This window comes from Colletotrichum gloeosporioides (assembly GCF_011800055.1).
Source record: "Colletotrichum gloeosporioides strain Lc1 chromosome Unknown consensus_35, whole genome shotgun sequence".
NCBI classification, from domain to species: domain Eukaryota; kingdom Fungi; phylum Ascomycota; class Sordariomycetes; order Glomerellales; family Glomerellaceae; genus Colletotrichum; species Colletotrichum gloeosporioides.
In genome coordinates, this window is record NW_025544680.1 from 407,582 (window position 1) to 423,925 (window position 16,344).

Below are 16,344 nucleotides of genomic sequence, written 5' to 3' on the forward strand. Positions count from 1 at the left end.
CCTCTCTGTCGATACCGCGTATTTGTGGCAACCAAGGTCGGCAACGGCGCTGTCACAGCTCTTCCGTCCAGCGCATACGGCCCTTATTTCCCCGTGAACCTACAACATGGACAGGCCTGTCTCTCTTCCGCCATTAGGAACCGAGCCAACTCGTGCATTGGATGCCGACCCTCGCCATCCTCACCGTCTTCTCAACTTCTTTCACTTGCTGCTTCAGCACATCCGCCGCAACAGCTTGCCATCATCTCTCGCATTTCACCCACGATTGTCCCGTCATGTCCAGACCCCTTGGCAGATCATAGGTCGCCTGCGGCTTCTACCCTGTTCACACCTTCACCATTTTCCCTCCTGGAATCACGCACTTCCGTTACAGTGACTCCCCTACTTTCTACCCCCTCCCACCACCCTCATGATCCCGGCTCTTCCATGCTCTTTCGGGCCCTCCCTCCCGGGTACCTCACCGGCCGTACCTTTGCTGCCCACCTCTCCCTCAAGCCCTAGCACATGCATGCTGCCTTCGCCTTTTGAACACGCCTTGAGACAATGGGAAACGAATTTTCCTGCAATTTGCTACTTGGATGTTCACCCAATCCATCGACAAGGAACCCCGAGGGAGACGTAGCTCGTCATCGCGGGCTGCGAAAGCTTCAAACAGGGGATCGTGCATGTGGCTCGCAGAGTTGTTGGATGCCATGCATGCCGACAACTGTCACCGCACTGATGCCATCCAGACCATCCCAGGTATCAACAGCCGCTAGTCTGCTTCGCGGGGCAGTCCATCCATGCCATATCTGGAGAGTTTCGGAATGGTTCAGCGGGACGTCCCCATTCACCGCAAGAGACGAGAAAGTTACTTCCGTCCGACCTCCTCTTCAAGCATGTCCATCAGTCCATCACCTCCAACCATGCCCTCACGCCTGCTTGCTTGCCCAGCTTCAACAATGCTGCCCAAATGCGGCCACCTTCACGCCGTCCCGCCTCCCATCCCCCTGCCGGCTTGCCTCATGTACCGTCCACACTACTGTGTGCTTCTCACACGTTGTCGTCCCCTTCATCTCTTCTCGTTGCATCCCAGGCCGATACCAGCCAAGGGCTGTCCTGGCACGGGCTGAGGCGGCCCCATAGCCAGCTGTCTCTTGCATATGATTTCCCGAAATTACATTTACGAAGAAGTTCTTAGCTTGGCTCTGATAACTGGGCGGTGTTTGGTTGGGTGGACTTGGCTGTGCTGCTCGTCAAGACCCCGTTTCGATCTGCCCAAGGCTCAAGGTCTCCTCCGTCTCCTCCTTTACCCAAAAACCCCTGACAACTTGCTAATCACTGATTGACACCACCATGAGCATTATTCACCATCAAAGACGTCTGGAGCCGCGCTCACCAGCACAGCTACTTAAGGGAGGGTGGTTACGGGCCAAAGTTTTCCTGCTCTCTATCGTAAACTCGCACCCTTCTTCCCGCCATCACTTTGTTTTATAAAGTGATCAAGATCTAACCCCCCTTGGTTGCCACATGGTCTCGTCTCTTTAATTTGGTTCTCACATTTCCCATCCTACGAGGAGACCCTGCCACATCCTCTACGGCTTCCTAGTCCTGCTACCCCAGCCACGGAGACCCCCAAAAAGTCAACCTATCAGTCCTTGAGACATCCCACGCCGGTCCCCTCTGGAATCCCAGGGCCGTGCCTCGCTATCCTCAGCATCTCCATCGACAGCGCCCCTCAGTCGGTACCTGGGCCAATCCCACTGTACTAGCCCTCCCTAATAGGCAGTTGGGCCAAGCCCCTTCACCACCCTAACCCATCATCAGACCAACATCCCACGCTTCACCCCACGCCGCAAGCGTCATCTACCTTCAAGATGGCTCCAGTCGCAACAGGCGAGGCGGCACCAATGCAACTACCCGTCTACAAGTCCAAATCTTCCTCCGTCACTGCGTCTGTCTTGCATGGTCCGCGAGATCTGCGATTGGTATGTTCACTCCTTCTCTCGGTATTGTGACGTGGAGAACGTGGGCATGTTACACATGACCCCACGTTGATCCCGTCGCATCCCTACGCCTGTCGTCCTCTCTCTCGCCCCGCCTCGAGACGTTAAATCTAACGACATGTCTAGGAGAAGAGAACCATTGAAGAGCCAGGCGCCGGTGAGCTGCAGATCTCTGTCAAGAGAACCGGCATCTGCGGCTCCGACGTCAGCTACTACAAGAAATTCGCCAATGGAGACCTCTGCGCCTGCCACCCGCTCTCTCTCGGCCACGAGTCCTCTGGCGAGGTCGTCGCCATCGGGCCCCTCGTCACCGGCTTCAAGCTCGGCGATCGTGTTGCTCTCGAAGTCGGCGTCCCTTGTGGACAGTGCACCATCTGCCGCAAGGGCCGGTACAACCTCTGCAAGAAGATGAAGTTCAGGTCCAGCGCCAAGAGTGTTCCTCACTACCAAGGCACGTTGCAAGAGAGAATCAACCACCCCGCGGCTTGGTGCCACAAGATCCCCGACCACGTGTCCTACGAGGCGGCTGCTCTCCTGGAGCCCCTTTCCGTCGCCATCCACGCCGTCAACAGAGCCACGCCTGAGCCTGGATCGACAGCTCTCGTCATTGGGGCTGGCACAGTCGGCCTCTTGACCGCGGCCATGGCCCGTCAAGCTGGCTGTGCTCAGGTCACCATTACCGATGTTGATGCCGGCCGCGTCAACTACGCCATTTCCAAGGGCTTTGCTACCCACGGCTACGTCGTCCCGGCACCCGGCTCTTGTTACAACAACAACTCCGGAACCTCGACCCCCGCAGACCCTGGCGTCATGACGCCCGCCAGCATCTTCTCAGTCCAAAGCGTCCAGGGCAAATTCGACGGCGCCAAAGCCTTGGCCGTCGACATCCTCGCTCTCACCAAGGTGCCCGAGGAACTGGAGATGGACGCAGAGGACGACGGCGTCGATGTCACGTTCGAGTGCACCGGCAAGGAGGTCTGCATGCACACCAGTCTCTACGCCACGAGACCCGGCGGCAAGGTCGTCATGGTGGGCATGGGCACTCCGGTGCAGACCCTCCCGCTGTCCGTCGCGCACTTGAGGGAAATCGACATCCTTGGGATATTCCGCTACGCCAACACCTATCCCACCGGTGTCCGGCTGCTTTGCGCCAAGGGCAACGGCGGCCTTCCCCGTCTCGACGACATGGTCACACACAAGTTCAAGGGCCTTGAAAATGCCTCCAAGGCGTTTGAGCTGGCCAGCAGAACATGCGATGATGAAGGCAACCTCGTCTTGAAGGTCGTCATCGAGGCCTGAAGATGTACAGGGAAGGGTGAAGCTACTGTTTTGTTCGGCTGAGAATGCAGACCGTGCTTCAAGTTTACGGCCATGAATATGAATGATTGATACCAAGATAGACATGTCTGCTTACTTTTTTCTCTTCAAAACGACGTCGTTCGATTCGAGCCAGATTGTGGATTGGAGGCCCAGGGGTGAGTGGAGTGGAGATAAGTGTTGGTCATAGATTTTTCAAGTGGTTCAGGCTGGATGGGACACAAAATGGAAAATAATCCTAGGTAAATGGGGATAGTACAATGCAGTTTGTTTGAAGCATTACACACCAATCAAGCAACTGTATGTCGTGAAATGAGATAGAGGAGTGCCAGGGCGAGACACTTCCACAAAAAAGTAGTCAAATAGGGAAGCAAAAGCGTGAGAAGTATGGTGTTTATTCGTCGGGGCTTGATATGGACCCCTGCGCGTATCATCATGTCTACATTACCCCCGGAACGCCTCTCAATGAATTAATCCTTCTGTCCGGGCGGAGCAAGCTTCTGTCCATCCGTTTCTTTTGCCTGTGACTTCCTCCCGGCCTACATGAAGACGTCGCCCACACCAGAAACATTGTACCCGGACGAGCCTACGGAGTAAGCTGTGGTAAAGTCAGCAGCCCTGCGATCCCTATTCTTGGCTACCTCCAGAACGCCAAACTTCTTGCCCAGATCACGCATGCCGCTGATGCTTTGCATCAGGTCGTTAAGGCGCGAGACGATGGCGACGTCATTCTCCTCGCAGAGAACCTCCTTCTCAAAGTTCTCGACGTCAGATGGGACGACGAGCTCCAGACGGTTGACAAGAGCTTGGATCTGGCGCAGGATGGTGTGTGAGGGCGTCGTGTGTTCACCTACTGGCTCCTGCTGCTCCACGCCCGGAAGGTATTCGGAGGGTAGGCGCTCGAGGTAAGATGTGATAAGTCGGATACGGCCCTGAAGCATCTTGACAGCGTTGGCCTTCGCCGTAAGGGAGGCAATCATCTCTTCCTCTTCAGGAGAAAGCGCACCATCAATATCCTGGTCAGCGCTCTCGGGCACTACGACACGACGCTTGCCTCCTGATTCGACGAGCTGGACCTTGGGCTTGGATTCCTTGGGTGCCTCGATGGCGGTGGCGTTGCCGGCGCCACGGGCGACATGGTCCATGGAGATCATCTCGGCCTCGCCCGTCTCGACAGTGTATGGAAGCTCACGGAAGCGGAGCTTGAGCTTGTTGGAGTCGCCGTCCTCCATCTTTTTGTCCTCGCCATCGTTGGCAGCCTTGGAGGCGTCGTCGACCTCGTAGTTTGATTCCAGAATCGTCATAGGCAGCTTGCCACCAACTGTGGTAGAAAGAGCCTCCTGTGGGTGGAAGCCAAGAATAAGGGCGGACTCGTTGAAATCGGCGAGCACTTGGTTGTGAATGGGGAGGATGGTCGGGGTCGGGCCGGTGGAGGGGAGGAGGGTGTACCAGCCAACAAGGTCGAGGCCGCGGTCTTTGTGGACAAGCTTCACTAGGAGGGAGTCAGCAGTGGCAATCTCAGAATATCAAACCAGACATACTCTGCTCTAATCTTCGGCCGAAGCGGTCGGCATCTAGCAGGTAGCCGCCGTCGACCTCTGGCACTTGCTTAAGGTGACATTCGAAGGCATGCTCGATCGTGACCTCGCGGCCGTTCTGTTGACCCAGGAGGGCGCCGACGATGGGGCCTTCTTGGGAGCGCAGAGTATGGCGTGTGATGTAGTCGGATATCGTGAGGAGAACGAGGGGGTGGAGGACTGCCTGGAGCTCTGAGGACTTCTGGCTCGACATGAGCGGGTTCTCGGTGGGAGAGGCCATGCTGGGCGGGGATCTGCCCGTCGCCGTGATGTTGTGTTGCTATTGTGGTGTCGCGAACATGCGAAATCTGTAAATGTGGCGGTAGGGGTCGTCGATAGTTCTCGAGAGGTGATGTAAAGATCCGGTTGCCGAAATTGCTGTTTGAGTTCGAAAGGTTGTAGGTAGCTTGCGTCCACGGGTGTCAATGGAAGGTGCCCCGCGATGTGGGGAGTCAAGGTAGGCAGGAGCTACCGGCCCCAACCTTGAAAGACAGTTGAGGCTGACCATGAGGCTGAGGCAAACGGTCAAGCCACCTTTGCAGTCATTGGCTGCGCATTCTGACCAATTACATCAGCTCTGGAAGCTACTGTGGGTCGCATGCTTCCAACCTCACACACAGTGCTCCATTCATTGCTCAATGCTGTGCCTTTGGAGGGATGTTGCATCCCTCACATCACTCAGGACATAGACAGTGTTGGGCGACGTTATCGACTCTCGGTCGCACTTCCGTCTGCAGCCATCATCTTCCCTGAATACCTCTCTCAACTGAACCAAGTGGATTCATCTCGATGTTCCATCGCTTTCCCCCTTCCAGCTCCAGTGGCCCTTAATGTGCACAGTCAGCCCCTTCAAACTCGGGGTCTTCGGTTAGCCAAAACGACATGGGGGTGTGTCTGGTGCTGCACAAGGATGCATTCACCATTTTCAATGCTCTCAGCATCAACCTTTGCAGTTTTACAGACAATCAGAGAGCAGCAGCGGCGGCAACAACAACAACAACAGCCAAAAAGGCACCTTTTATCTGAGGCGAGCTGGCAAAGTATTCCTGCACAGCTAGGGGCCCATTCACCCACCTGATGCTGCTTCCCTACCCACCGCCCAGGTGGCAATCTGCACGCTGAGGGCCACCCAAAAAAAAGTGGCATCGATTCAAGGTGCTTGTCACAGTACGCAGAGCTGGTGTGAATACTCCCTTTTATTACCGGGCTAGCGTCCGGCTGTCCGCCAAAGACAAGAGTTGAAAGACAAACCGTGCAACATGCCAGCACTCTTCTCTTGCCTTCTCTCTTTGCTGTTCATGGCCTGCTAATTAATGCTAACCGTGCTGGGCCCCGTCATTCCAACATGCGTACTCATCACACTCTGTCAGAGCTGTAGCTGTTCGGGACAGGGTTCAAATATGGATGCTTGGCCATTCTTATCAACTAAACTACCCGCATCCCTCCGTCTCATCAATGTTGCATCCGTTCCCGCACCCGCATTCTGAAGACACCAATTCTCTCATTTCTCTTCAGGATGGACGGCACCTACTACCACCATCAAGGCGTGATGTTTCCTCCAATGTTTCCTCAAGTCTTTCCACCGCCGCCGCCGCCACCACCCGCCCCTGCTGCTCAGCCAGTCGTGCCAGCCAAGAGGGAAGACGATGATGTCCAGTTTGTGTCTTCCAATCCGGTCAAGAAGAGGAGGCTTGACGGCTATCGACCCATCATGCCACCTCCAACCATACCAACCATAACACACTCACCGCCCCCCGCGGATAATCAACCGGTTCCCGCCCCCAACCACCAGCCACCCGAGCCTCCCAAGCATGCAGCAGTCACTGCAGTGCAGTCACAACCGGAGCGACGAGGCAGCACCGGCATGGTTGATCCGTCGTCAACATCACACGCGATGGACATAGACCCGACGAGAGGTTGCTCAGTCCCGATTCCGGAGAGATCACAGTACTTAGAGTCATTCTGGACCGCGCCGTCATCTGGTCCACAGTGCTCTCCGCCGGTCTCACCCAAGACGCTACCGGAGCATGTTCAACCGTCTATGCTCCGGCTCGACGAGCATCACGGTCCGACGCCAGGGCCCACGAATGGGCTGAGTGGTGGTGGTGGAGCGGTGGTGAACAGTGCTGGCCTTCCCGGATCGGCTCACCCGACTAACAGCCCGGCCCGTATGGGCTCTCAACCGCCAACAGTGAGAGCGGAAGGTACGCCGACCCAACCAAACTCGGAAATGCATATGCCAACTGAGACTGCAAAGGACACACGCACCGTCGATTCAATTCTGGCTGGCGCTGTTGACTTCATCCCTGAGCCCGATGCTGCTTCAATGACAGATGCCACGAATGGACAGCAGCAGGTCACGACGAAAACCGTGGCGACAACAGTCACTCATAGCCAACCTTGTGCTCAAGCTGACCCCAAACCAGTATCAATTGTTCCCGCGTTGGATTTCCAGAGAGGCCAAAGCCCAGCGAAGACACCAAACACGACCGCAACAACACAAGTGCAGCCTCATATCCACACCCACGCTCACCATCACACTCCTCACCCTAGTCCGGTCGCATCTCTTTCCCAAATTCCAGCTCATACCCCGGCGCATGCTTCCGCCCATGGCACGACTCAAGCTGGCTCCTGTGGCGATCGTCCTGCGTCAGGAGCCAAAGGACCTTGTCGGCAATGTTTAGAGGCGAGGTTGCGGCAACAAGCAGCGAGCCAGGCAGCTCAGGCAGCAAACCTGACTGCCGCAGCCGCGATGCCTTCGACCGCCAATGTTCTAGGAGCAGCGCAAACTTCCATGCCATCTTCCACAATCCAGCAACACTGGCCACATATGCTCGGCATCAACCCCTACGCCAACCCGATGGCTGGCGCCATGTACGGCCCGCTGCTGCAACAGTCAATGATGGCGGGCCCAAACGGCACTTTCGCTCTCCCGCAACAACAATATTCCCACGGCATTCCAGCCCAGCAGCCAGCCGGGCACATGCTTCCCATGGCGCCCACGTCAACACAGCCGGTCGCTCCGACCTTCTCTTCCGGACAGAGGAATCCTTACCTGCAAACACCCATACCCGCAAACACGGGTAAATCCGCCGCCCCAAAGGCAACGGACCCGCCGCAGCTTACCACCAAACACATCATTGTCGACATCGCCGACACCTGTCTGAAGGTGTTCCCCTTCGAAGAGGTGGCGAAACGGCACAACCAGCCAGAGCAAAAAGTCAGAGACATCTTCGGAGCGGTCATTCAGGTCCCGCTGCTGCGGTGCAACACTGACAAGAGGAGGGCCGGCAAGCTGGGCACGGCACGCGTCAAGGAGTTCAACCAGGCGAAGAAGGACGCGCAGGCGCAGGCCAGCGCGAACCAGTCAAAGCAGGACGCCATGGGTCAGAGTCCTTACATGCCATCGGCATGGGAGATGGCGCAGTTTATGGGGCCAAGCGACGTACGACTAGGTATGTTCAACAACCAGTTCACCGGGCCTTGGTAACGGGGATACTGTGAGTACGGAGCGTCAAGACATGGCATCAAAAGGGAGCAAGGCGTTTCTGATTCTTCATTCGGCGGTTTTGTGACTTTTGTATCTATACCCAGTCCGCAATTCATTCAGCTTCTGCTACTTGATTCCAAGCCGCCAGCACCATCATTTTGTGCATTATTGCCGGTTTCTCCCTCTGGTTCGGGCCACTTGACATCGCCAAGCGGCTCTTCGCGCGTCAAGCTTACAGTGAAGTTCCGCAGCCGCGATAGACGGGTATGCGCAATCATAGCGCGGTGCAGACGCAGCATTTCCTCGCCGTTACCATCGTTCTTCGCCCGGCGATAGTCAGCCATCAGGATAGCATGTTCAGCCTCGTGCAGAGCGCGGTTTTCGCGGAGGTGCATGGGCCGGTGGCACGCGGCGCAGCTGTCGTCGATGAAGGCGGGCTGCCAGAGCTCGCCTTTGCAGTCGGCCCCCTTGCCGCAGTCTCGGAGGCGGGAACGGAGGGTGTGACCGCAGGACATTGTGGTTTCTGTTCCCTCGCACATTGTGTCCGTTTGCAGTGTGGAATACTTACCGAGCAGCCTTTTTCGCCTTGTGCGTGATTGAGAGGGTTGTATACCTGCGATACTGACTCTTCTGCATTTCGAGACGGTGCCTATTTATGAATGGCATCCTGTCTTTATTTCATTCTCGTTCAAGATGTTTCTGGGCGGTATTGGCGACGTTGTTCTTGTCTCATCGATATGTTCCATAGTTGGAACCGTCAATCTTGTAACGGCGCTCTTTGTTCGGCTGCGACTCATCCGCATTGTTCGTCAACGGCCAGTGTGTTCATTGTCCTTGGAAATGATCGAGACTTCTATTCCATGAAGCTGATCTATGGACAATGCTTCCGACTGTATCTCGATCCAGTACTGCCCCCCGTCTGCTACAGATGGTGATTCGAAAAGAGAAGCCACATCGTCTCGATTCGTGTATACCCGTCCGCACATCGCTCTCCCGACGATCCTGACGGGGAGATAGGATGCTTGACAGGCTCTTGCTTATCGACGAATGGGAAGTCTTGCCGAAGAGCTGTTGTCGAATTTGCCCACCAATCGGGCTGTTGGAGCAGCAGAACAGAGAACGGCTCCGGCTCTAGAGCCGCCGGGCCGCCTGGCGCATACGAAGCGGCAGAACACATATTGACCTCAGCGGCCGCAATGGCAAAATAGTATGTAAGAACAGGTTGGTGAAGCTGGCCTCGACGGTTTCAGGAATGCTCGTCGCCAAATGCAAGGTGATTGTCACACCCCCCTTGAGGGCCCGATGTTGTCATTCTTCTTCCCGCAGCGGGCATCCCACGTGCGGAAAGCCGTTGGACGCAAGGTGCGAGGTATGGGCTGTCTCGCTGTCTGATAGCGAGCGAGGAATGTAGCATGGGCAAGCCGCGTGTCGGACGGCATGCATCCGGGGCGGAATGAAGTCAGAACTCACCGTTTTTGGTCCTTGCGGTTTCAAACGGCGGGGAGTGAGTCTAAGGAGATCGGCCTTTGGTGCAGGTTGGAAGGTGTGATGACGGGCGATGCAGGTGTAGCGGCGATGATCTGTTGAGTGGTGCTAAGTGAGGAGTCTGCTCGCTTGGAAGTGCTGTTTTCTGCAGCCCGTATTGAGATGTGACCATGTCATTCCAATGTCATTCAAACAATATATGTAACCGTTTTGGCAATGGTAAACATCCGGATCCGGCTCGTGGTCGGCTGTCGTTGCCGGGTCCGAGGGGACGGGAGTGGGTTTTCCTGCTGGTCATCCGCGCCGTGTCTTTCTGGAACGGGGCCGAAGTCCGGGGTAATGTTTCTTCTTCTCTGTTGGCTACGTCTCTTTTGACACGATTCTGTTCATGATACCTTACCAAGTGCTTGGTTTGGAAGTATCAGGAGTGGAGTGCTCTAAGTGCGACGTTGTTGTCCCCACGGGGTAGCAGAGTCATGGCTGTAGGGTTTAACCCGATCGACCTGAGTATGTGTCCACTCACACTATCATTCGGGCCCAAGGTAACGTTCCCATAACATAAGGTAGTCATTCAAATAAAATGTCTCCTTAATACGCGGCACGTTCCCCTGAAGTCATCGCGAAATCGCAACGATCCTCTTCCTCTTCTCCGGCCACCAGACATTGGATTTCCCGTTCTCGACATCTCTTATCTTTTGGAGACCGCAGACAACCGACCCAGAAGGCCCGCACTTTCCCAATGGAAAAATCAACCTGAGAAAACTGATGCCTGGACCCACCCACCGCGAACCGCACCTTCCACACCTCGGTGAGGACCTTTTCATCCCAACTCAGATTCACCTTTGTTGTCTTCCCCTCAGGCCAACACCCGCCAACCTTGACGGATCTTTTCACCCATCACGGCCCCAGGCCTCCCAAGTGAGAGCCCAGAGCTACTTATTCGAAAAAGGACAGCTTCTCCATCACCACAGGTTCAGCATTGATGCGAGCCACTTGGCTCAGTTGGTCAAAGCGGAACACTTCCCTCTTCCCCTTATCCGCATATGAGGATCACAAGTACCACCGTTCGAGTCCTCATTATCCTGTGGTTCGGCAAACTCGGGTGGCGCGGGTTGTGTTACCAAGTAACACAATGAGCGTTGAATAGTTTTTTTTCTTCTTTCGATCTTTTGAATGTGTCTTTTTCGCGTGGCGGCTCAGTTGAAAAAATGAGGCCTGCGTCGCGAGCTTTCGTGATATGTTTTGGTGGTTGATGTGAGAGTTGTCGCGATGCCCCACTTTTGTGTAAGTAACCTAGAAGGCAGGAGCGCTCAGCGCTGATGTAATGAGCCTGCTTTCTTTCGCCTTGCAATCTGGGGGTTGCATAAGCGAGTGATAATCTTCTAATTGAGTACCTTATATTTCTTGAGTCTTGCGCGGAGGCATTGCAATAACAGTATGTTCCTATCTTGCTCCGTGATGTCAAAGTCGGAGCGCCTCAATGGTTGATCCGGTAACGCCACCGACGGGACCGTCTCATGTTGTAAGGTGTCAACGACCACTCCAATTATCTCTACCAACTCAATCAAGGCAATTCATTGCGGAGTCAACAACTCTCAAGCAAAAGCAACCACACATTCGCAGTCGTCAACGGCACACTTGACGACGGACGTCATGTCGTTACCACCACCACCACCAAGCCTCAATGTCACGTTCCATCGGTGAGCAAAGCGGCATGCAACACCGGGCACCGTGCGGAGCCTCAACTTCAGGGACCCTCCCTCCTTTGGTGTTTTTTTCTCGCGCCCATTCCCACCGGAAACTGCGCTCGTCCCTTGCAGCGGGTGGCACCGCTCGACGGGGTAGACCCAGTTTCCCGGGATCAATGGCTGGGTGCCCGACGAATCATGAAGGCGAATTGGGACCTCAGCTCACCCGCACAGATCCCTGGTTGAAGATCGGATTGTGCGGAGAAAAACACGAACGCACCCGCAGCTTATCTCTGCTGCTGCTGAGAAAGATTTTCCCCGCTGTGACCGTGCTGAATGGTGTAAGAAAAAAGGGGGCCGGGTGGTTAGTGGTTGGTGGTGGTCGCGTGTTCTCCCGAGGGAAACTCTGCTGTCGAGAGAGATAGGGGTGGACCGTGGAACGTCAATTCCGACTTCAACGTTGCTGTTTCGTGCCATCTGTCTATCTGTCTTGGAGTTGATGTTTGAGAATGACTGTTGGAGCGTTGCGGTGATCTCTTGAGCATTTATCTACCTTCTCTCACGCGCCGGCGATTGCGTTCCCTGACAAGGACTCGATCAGTCGATTTCAGTGAAGGAGATTCAACAACATGAGCGGCGAAGACCAAGTTTCCGTGGCGACGCCACACGAAGTCGAGAGCAATGATGATGTCGAAAACAAGGAATCATCAGCTCTGATGAGACTCTACTCCCATCCATGGACACAGTGAGTTGGCAGCAATCAAGTCATCCTTGACCAGCCCTAATTTGTGCTGCAGGATCCTCCTCATTAGCTTCATCTGCTTCTGCATGCCAGGCGTAAGTCTTAACAACAGGCATTGAGAGGCGTATATGCTGATTGTGTAGATGTTCAATGCGCTCTCAGGCCTGGGAGGCTCGGGCCAAGTCGACTCGACCGTCGCCGCCAACGCCAACGTTGCTCTCCTCTCGACCACCGCAGTAGCCGCCCTCTTCATCGTTGGTCCCATCTTCTCCTTTGTCGGTCCCAAGATCTGCTTCCTGATGGGCGGCTGGACCTACGCCTTGTACAGCGGAAGTCTCCTCAGCTTCAACCGTAAGCCAGCTACTTCCCGAACCCCTCAACACCCGCTGACCATCCCAGACAACGCAAACGGCGCCTTCGTCATCGCCGCCGGTGCGGTTCTCGGCATCGGCTCCTCCTTCATCTGGATCGTTCAAGGCGCCATCATGACGACCTACGTCCACGAATCCCAAAAGGGCCGCGCCATCGCCGTCTTCTGGATCATCTTCAACCTCGGCGGCGGCGTCGGCTCCCTCGCCGCCTTCGGCCTCAACTTCCACTCCACGACAGGCACTGTCAACGACGCCACGTACATTGCGCTGATGACCATAATGCTCGTCGGCTGGGTCCTGGGGCTCTTCATCTGCTCGCCGAAGCGCATCCGCCTGGCGCAGCTGCATGCCGCCACCGAGACGGAGAAGCAGAGCTTGAAGGGCATGTTGGAGATGTCTGTGGCGACGCTGTGTAATTGGAGGGTGCTGTGCATGCTGCCGCTGTTTTTCTGCGCCAACGTGTTCTACTCCTACCAGCAGAATGATGTGAACGGTATGACGTTCAATATCAGGACCAGGTCGCTGAACGGAGCGCTGTACTGGTTCGCGCAGATGGTTGGTGGGCTTGTCATTGGTGTTCTTCTCGATCTGCCTATGCTTGAGCGTCCCGGACGTGCTAGACTCGGCTGGGTTTTGTTGTTCGTCACTGGTATGGCGATCTGGGGTGGTGGATACGCTTTCCAGAAATGGCAGGATGCTCGTCACGCCCAGGGTCTTATCCAGGATATCGACTACACGCAGGGCTCCCTCTCTACTGGACCGATCTTCCTCTATATCTTCTACGGCGCTTACGATTCTCTGTGGCAGTCCTACTGCTACTGGCTTATGGGAACGCAATCCAACTCCCCAGGTCGAGCTGCTGTTCTCGTCGGTGCGTACAAGGCGTTTCAAGCAGCTGGAGGGGCGATGGCGTGGAGGATTAATGCCCAGAATGCGAGTGCCATGACGCAGCTCGCCATGAACTGGGGGTTGAGCATCGGATCTCTGATTCTGGCGTTGCCGACTGTGTTGACGGTCACCAAGAGCACGAGTGTTCTCGAGGAGGCCGGTGGGGAGGTTCCTCAGGAGAAGGCAGAGGAGAAGATGGTCGAGGATTCATGAATACAGCCACTCAACGAAGAAGACGAGCCATGAGGCAAAATCACAGCGGAGACAACTGTCCATAATATTAAACGGGTTGCGAGATTATGAGTACATCTCGTGACGCAACTTGAGAATTAGCTACACTATTTATAGGTCACCTTTTGGTAGCCCGTTAGTGCTGTCAGCGTCAATAGGAACGTAGACGGTGTAATTGAGAAATATCCCGACGCTTTAGATCAGAGGCCGTATCGTAGTTCTGAATTCGTAGGTCGTAGGCTGCAGTATACTAGAAATCGGCGGCACCGAGTCATTGCTTATTTCAACATCCAAACCTCGTGTCTTCTCTCCTTCTGGCGCAGTGTTGTCGGCCACAACAGCCGCAGCAGACGCTCCAGCAGCGGCAACCGCAATTCCCGCGGCAATCTTAACTACATGATCATCCTCTGTTGCCAGTTTCCAGCATTCCTGGCTCTGACATCTTGGATAAATTGTGATACAAACCAGACGCTGAATGATGTTTTAGTCCTCTCGTGCAGACTTCAAGCAAACACTCCTTAACATAGTTTCCAGATGGACCATCAATCAGGTGGACCATCTAGCGAGCTGCCAATTGAAGTCTTCAAGTCGCCATCGGACTTCGTACTGAACATGGTAGACAGAAACCAGGGTATTCAATATCTAATGAAAAATGCAAAGATAAATGGTATTTATACGTTTCAGAATAGGACACACCGCTTGCAACGCCTTATTGTTTGTCCATGCCGTCCACCTCGAAACGTGACCCGGATGATAGAGACATCGATACGTACGCTGACTCGTCATCGCTCAATGGAAAGGCTCGAAAATCCATTGCCGTGTTGTGTTGAACGGATATCGTATTGCCGCCAAAGTTAATCGTCCCGAAGAAATCATCAGCTACCGGCTGCTCTTGGAATGATTGTCCATCTGGCAGGCCAAACAGTAGACCATTGAAGTCGACCAGTTCTTCCTCCACGTAGGGCGGAGGCCTTAGTGCTTCGAGCTGGCCACCAAACACCAAATGGTTGTCAGTAGATGAAGATGCCGTTCCTGCCACTAAAGTCGTGGGATCTTCATCGTGGCCTTGTTCGATTCTCATGGTTGAGTTGGTAGGCTCAGACACGAAGCTTTGGAACAGCGCCAGCTGAGCGTCCCTGACAATGTCAACGATTTGACTTTTCAGGTTCTCTTCCAGCGGTTCGAGGGCCTGATCGATCCGAATTTCCAGCTCTTGTCGAACTCTTCTAGGTAGCTCCCGCCGCAAGTATCTCTCATACCGATCGAAAGCGGATTCTGCTTCCCTAGTGCTTGCGTTGCCTCCAAAGTCAAGATCTATCACGTTAGCCTAAGAACTGACGCAAGAGCGGGCAAACTTACAAGGGCTTGGTATGTCCTCTGGGCCAGTATCGGGGAACAAGATGAGATACACATCCCGCCATTTGTCCGCTTCAGTGAGATGCTTGGTTCTCTTACTACGCTTTCGCAGCAGCTTCTCTTGGGTCGAGTTAAAACCTTCAAGTTGTGGCTGGTCCTTGATTTCGCATCTCTCATCTGCGATAAGATGGCTGTCTCGAAGTGAAATGTTCTCAAATTGTCCATGGCAGCGTGGGCAGGTGATGGGCAAGGCGTGGCATCTGTAGATGTGTTCCCTGGGCTAGTGTTAGTCTAACCATACCGATCGTCATAAGAAGGAAATGCTTACTTAACGCGGTGAACGGTGTTCCAACCTGGACCGGGACACGATCGCCACTTTGAAGTGCAATACCGTTGCGGGGTCTTCTTGAAGTAGGGACACGCAAGCCTCGCCGTTTCCTCATGTTCAGATGTTTCCAAGCGGGCTCTTTTCTGGCCATCGCCGCCTCCTGATGGCTCGTCATCCAGTGCATCTGGATGTCTTTTGCTATCTGTTCTGCCGAAAGAGCTTGAATTGGAGGAAGTAGTGCCATCCGATATTCGTCTTGAAGTTGGCCTCCAGTTGCTTTGGCTGTAGTCGTCAGGGATACGGTCGATTGGCGGAAATGGTAGGCTTGGGGACACCGCAAAATAGAAATACTGCATCAAACGTTCGACAAGTATCCGTTTTGATCTTTCCATGCAAATCGAGCCACTCTCATCCGATGAAGAGCTCGATGAAGAGCCTGATGAAGATCCCGACTCAAACATACTGTCAGAGCTTTCATGGTAATCCGAAGTTGAAGCAGCCTCTGATTGTGGGGGTTCACTCAGAAAGCCTCTGTTGGTACCAGGGAGAAACTTTTGGTTCATTGGTGTTGAAGTCGTTTCCGGAGTCTTGGAGGAGCCACAAGCTTCAGCAACTGATACGCCATGTTCTTCGGGGCTCTTTGCTGAGCTTGATGGTGCCCCAGAGTATGAAACGTTTTCGGAGGTATTGGGGGGATTAAGCTGCAACTCTGAGTTTGCACCCGTCCGCGAAACCTCGGAACGCTGCGGTTGGGTGATCAACGGTTTGGATTCCACCAGAACCTTCTGCTTGTGACCGTCAGCTCTTGTTCGGAGCAAAGACTTTTGAGATCACTCGGTCGACTCACATCTTGAGCATTGGCTCCTCTACCTGCGTCTGCGTCATG

The 16,344-nt window shown here is 54.6% G+C and overlaps 6 protein-coding genes across 6 annotated transcripts; 3 read left to right on the forward strand and 3 right to left on the reverse strand.

Moving 5' to 3' along the window:
* Window positions 1-1,856: 1,856 nt before the first annotated feature.
* Window positions 1,857-3,284, forward strand: GCG54_00008102 (Sorbitol dehydrogenase; the record flags this gene model as incomplete). The annotated part of the gene is made up of 2 exons (XM_045408074.1): window positions 1,857-1,967; window positions 2,112-3,284. The coding sequence occupies 2 exons, from the start codon at window positions 1,857-1,859 to the stop codon at window positions 3,282-3,284; spliced, it is 1,284 nt and encodes a 427-aa protein (XP_045265746.1).
* Window positions 3,285-3,841: 557 nt separating this feature from the next.
* GCG54_00008103 (COP9 signalosome complex subunit 6) lies at window positions 3,842-5,120 on the reverse strand (the record flags this gene model as incomplete). The annotated part of the gene is made up of 2 exons (XM_045408075.1): window positions 3,842-4,794; window positions 4,844-5,120. The coding sequence occupies 2 exons, from the start codon at window positions 5,118-5,120 to the stop codon at window positions 3,842-3,844; spliced, it is 1,230 nt and encodes a 409-aa protein (XP_045265747.1).
* Window positions 5,121-6,395: 1,275 nt separating this feature from the next.
* GCG54_00008104 (uncharacterized protein) lies at window positions 6,396-8,369 on the forward strand (the record flags this gene model as incomplete). The annotated part of the gene is made up of 1 exon (XM_045408076.1): window positions 6,396-8,369. The coding sequence occupies one exon, from the start codon at window positions 6,396-6,398 to the stop codon at window positions 8,367-8,369; it is 1,974 nt and encodes a 657-aa protein (XP_045265748.1).
* A 116-nt stretch (window positions 8,370-8,485) lies between these two features.
* Window positions 8,486-8,908, reverse strand: GCG54_00008105 (uncharacterized protein; the record flags this gene model as incomplete). Its single annotated transcript, XM_045408077.1, has 1 exon — window positions 8,486-8,908. One exon carries the CDS (start codon window positions 8,906-8,908, stop codon window positions 8,486-8,488), a length of 423 nt encoding a protein of 140 aa, XP_045265749.1.
* A 3,263-nt stretch (window positions 8,909-12,171) lies between these two features.
* On the forward strand, window positions 12,172-13,756 carry GCG54_00008106 (UNC93-like protein; the record flags this gene model as incomplete). The annotated part of the gene is made up of 3 exons (XM_045408078.1): window positions 12,172-12,287; window positions 12,340-12,379; window positions 12,428-13,756. The coding sequence occupies 3 exons, from the start codon at window positions 12,172-12,174 to the stop codon at window positions 13,754-13,756; spliced, it is 1,485 nt and encodes a 494-aa protein (XP_045265750.1).
* Window positions 13,757-14,483: 727 nt separating this feature from the next.
* GCG54_00008107 (uncharacterized protein) lies at window positions 14,484-15,642 on the reverse strand (the record flags this gene model as incomplete). Its single annotated transcript, XM_045408079.1, has 3 exons — window positions 14,484-15,088; window positions 15,134-15,307; window positions 15,459-15,642. The coding sequence occupies 3 exons, from the start codon at window positions 15,640-15,642 to the stop codon at window positions 14,484-14,486; spliced, it is 963 nt and encodes a 320-aa protein (XP_045265751.1).
* Window positions 15,643-16,344: the final 702 nt, after the last annotated feature.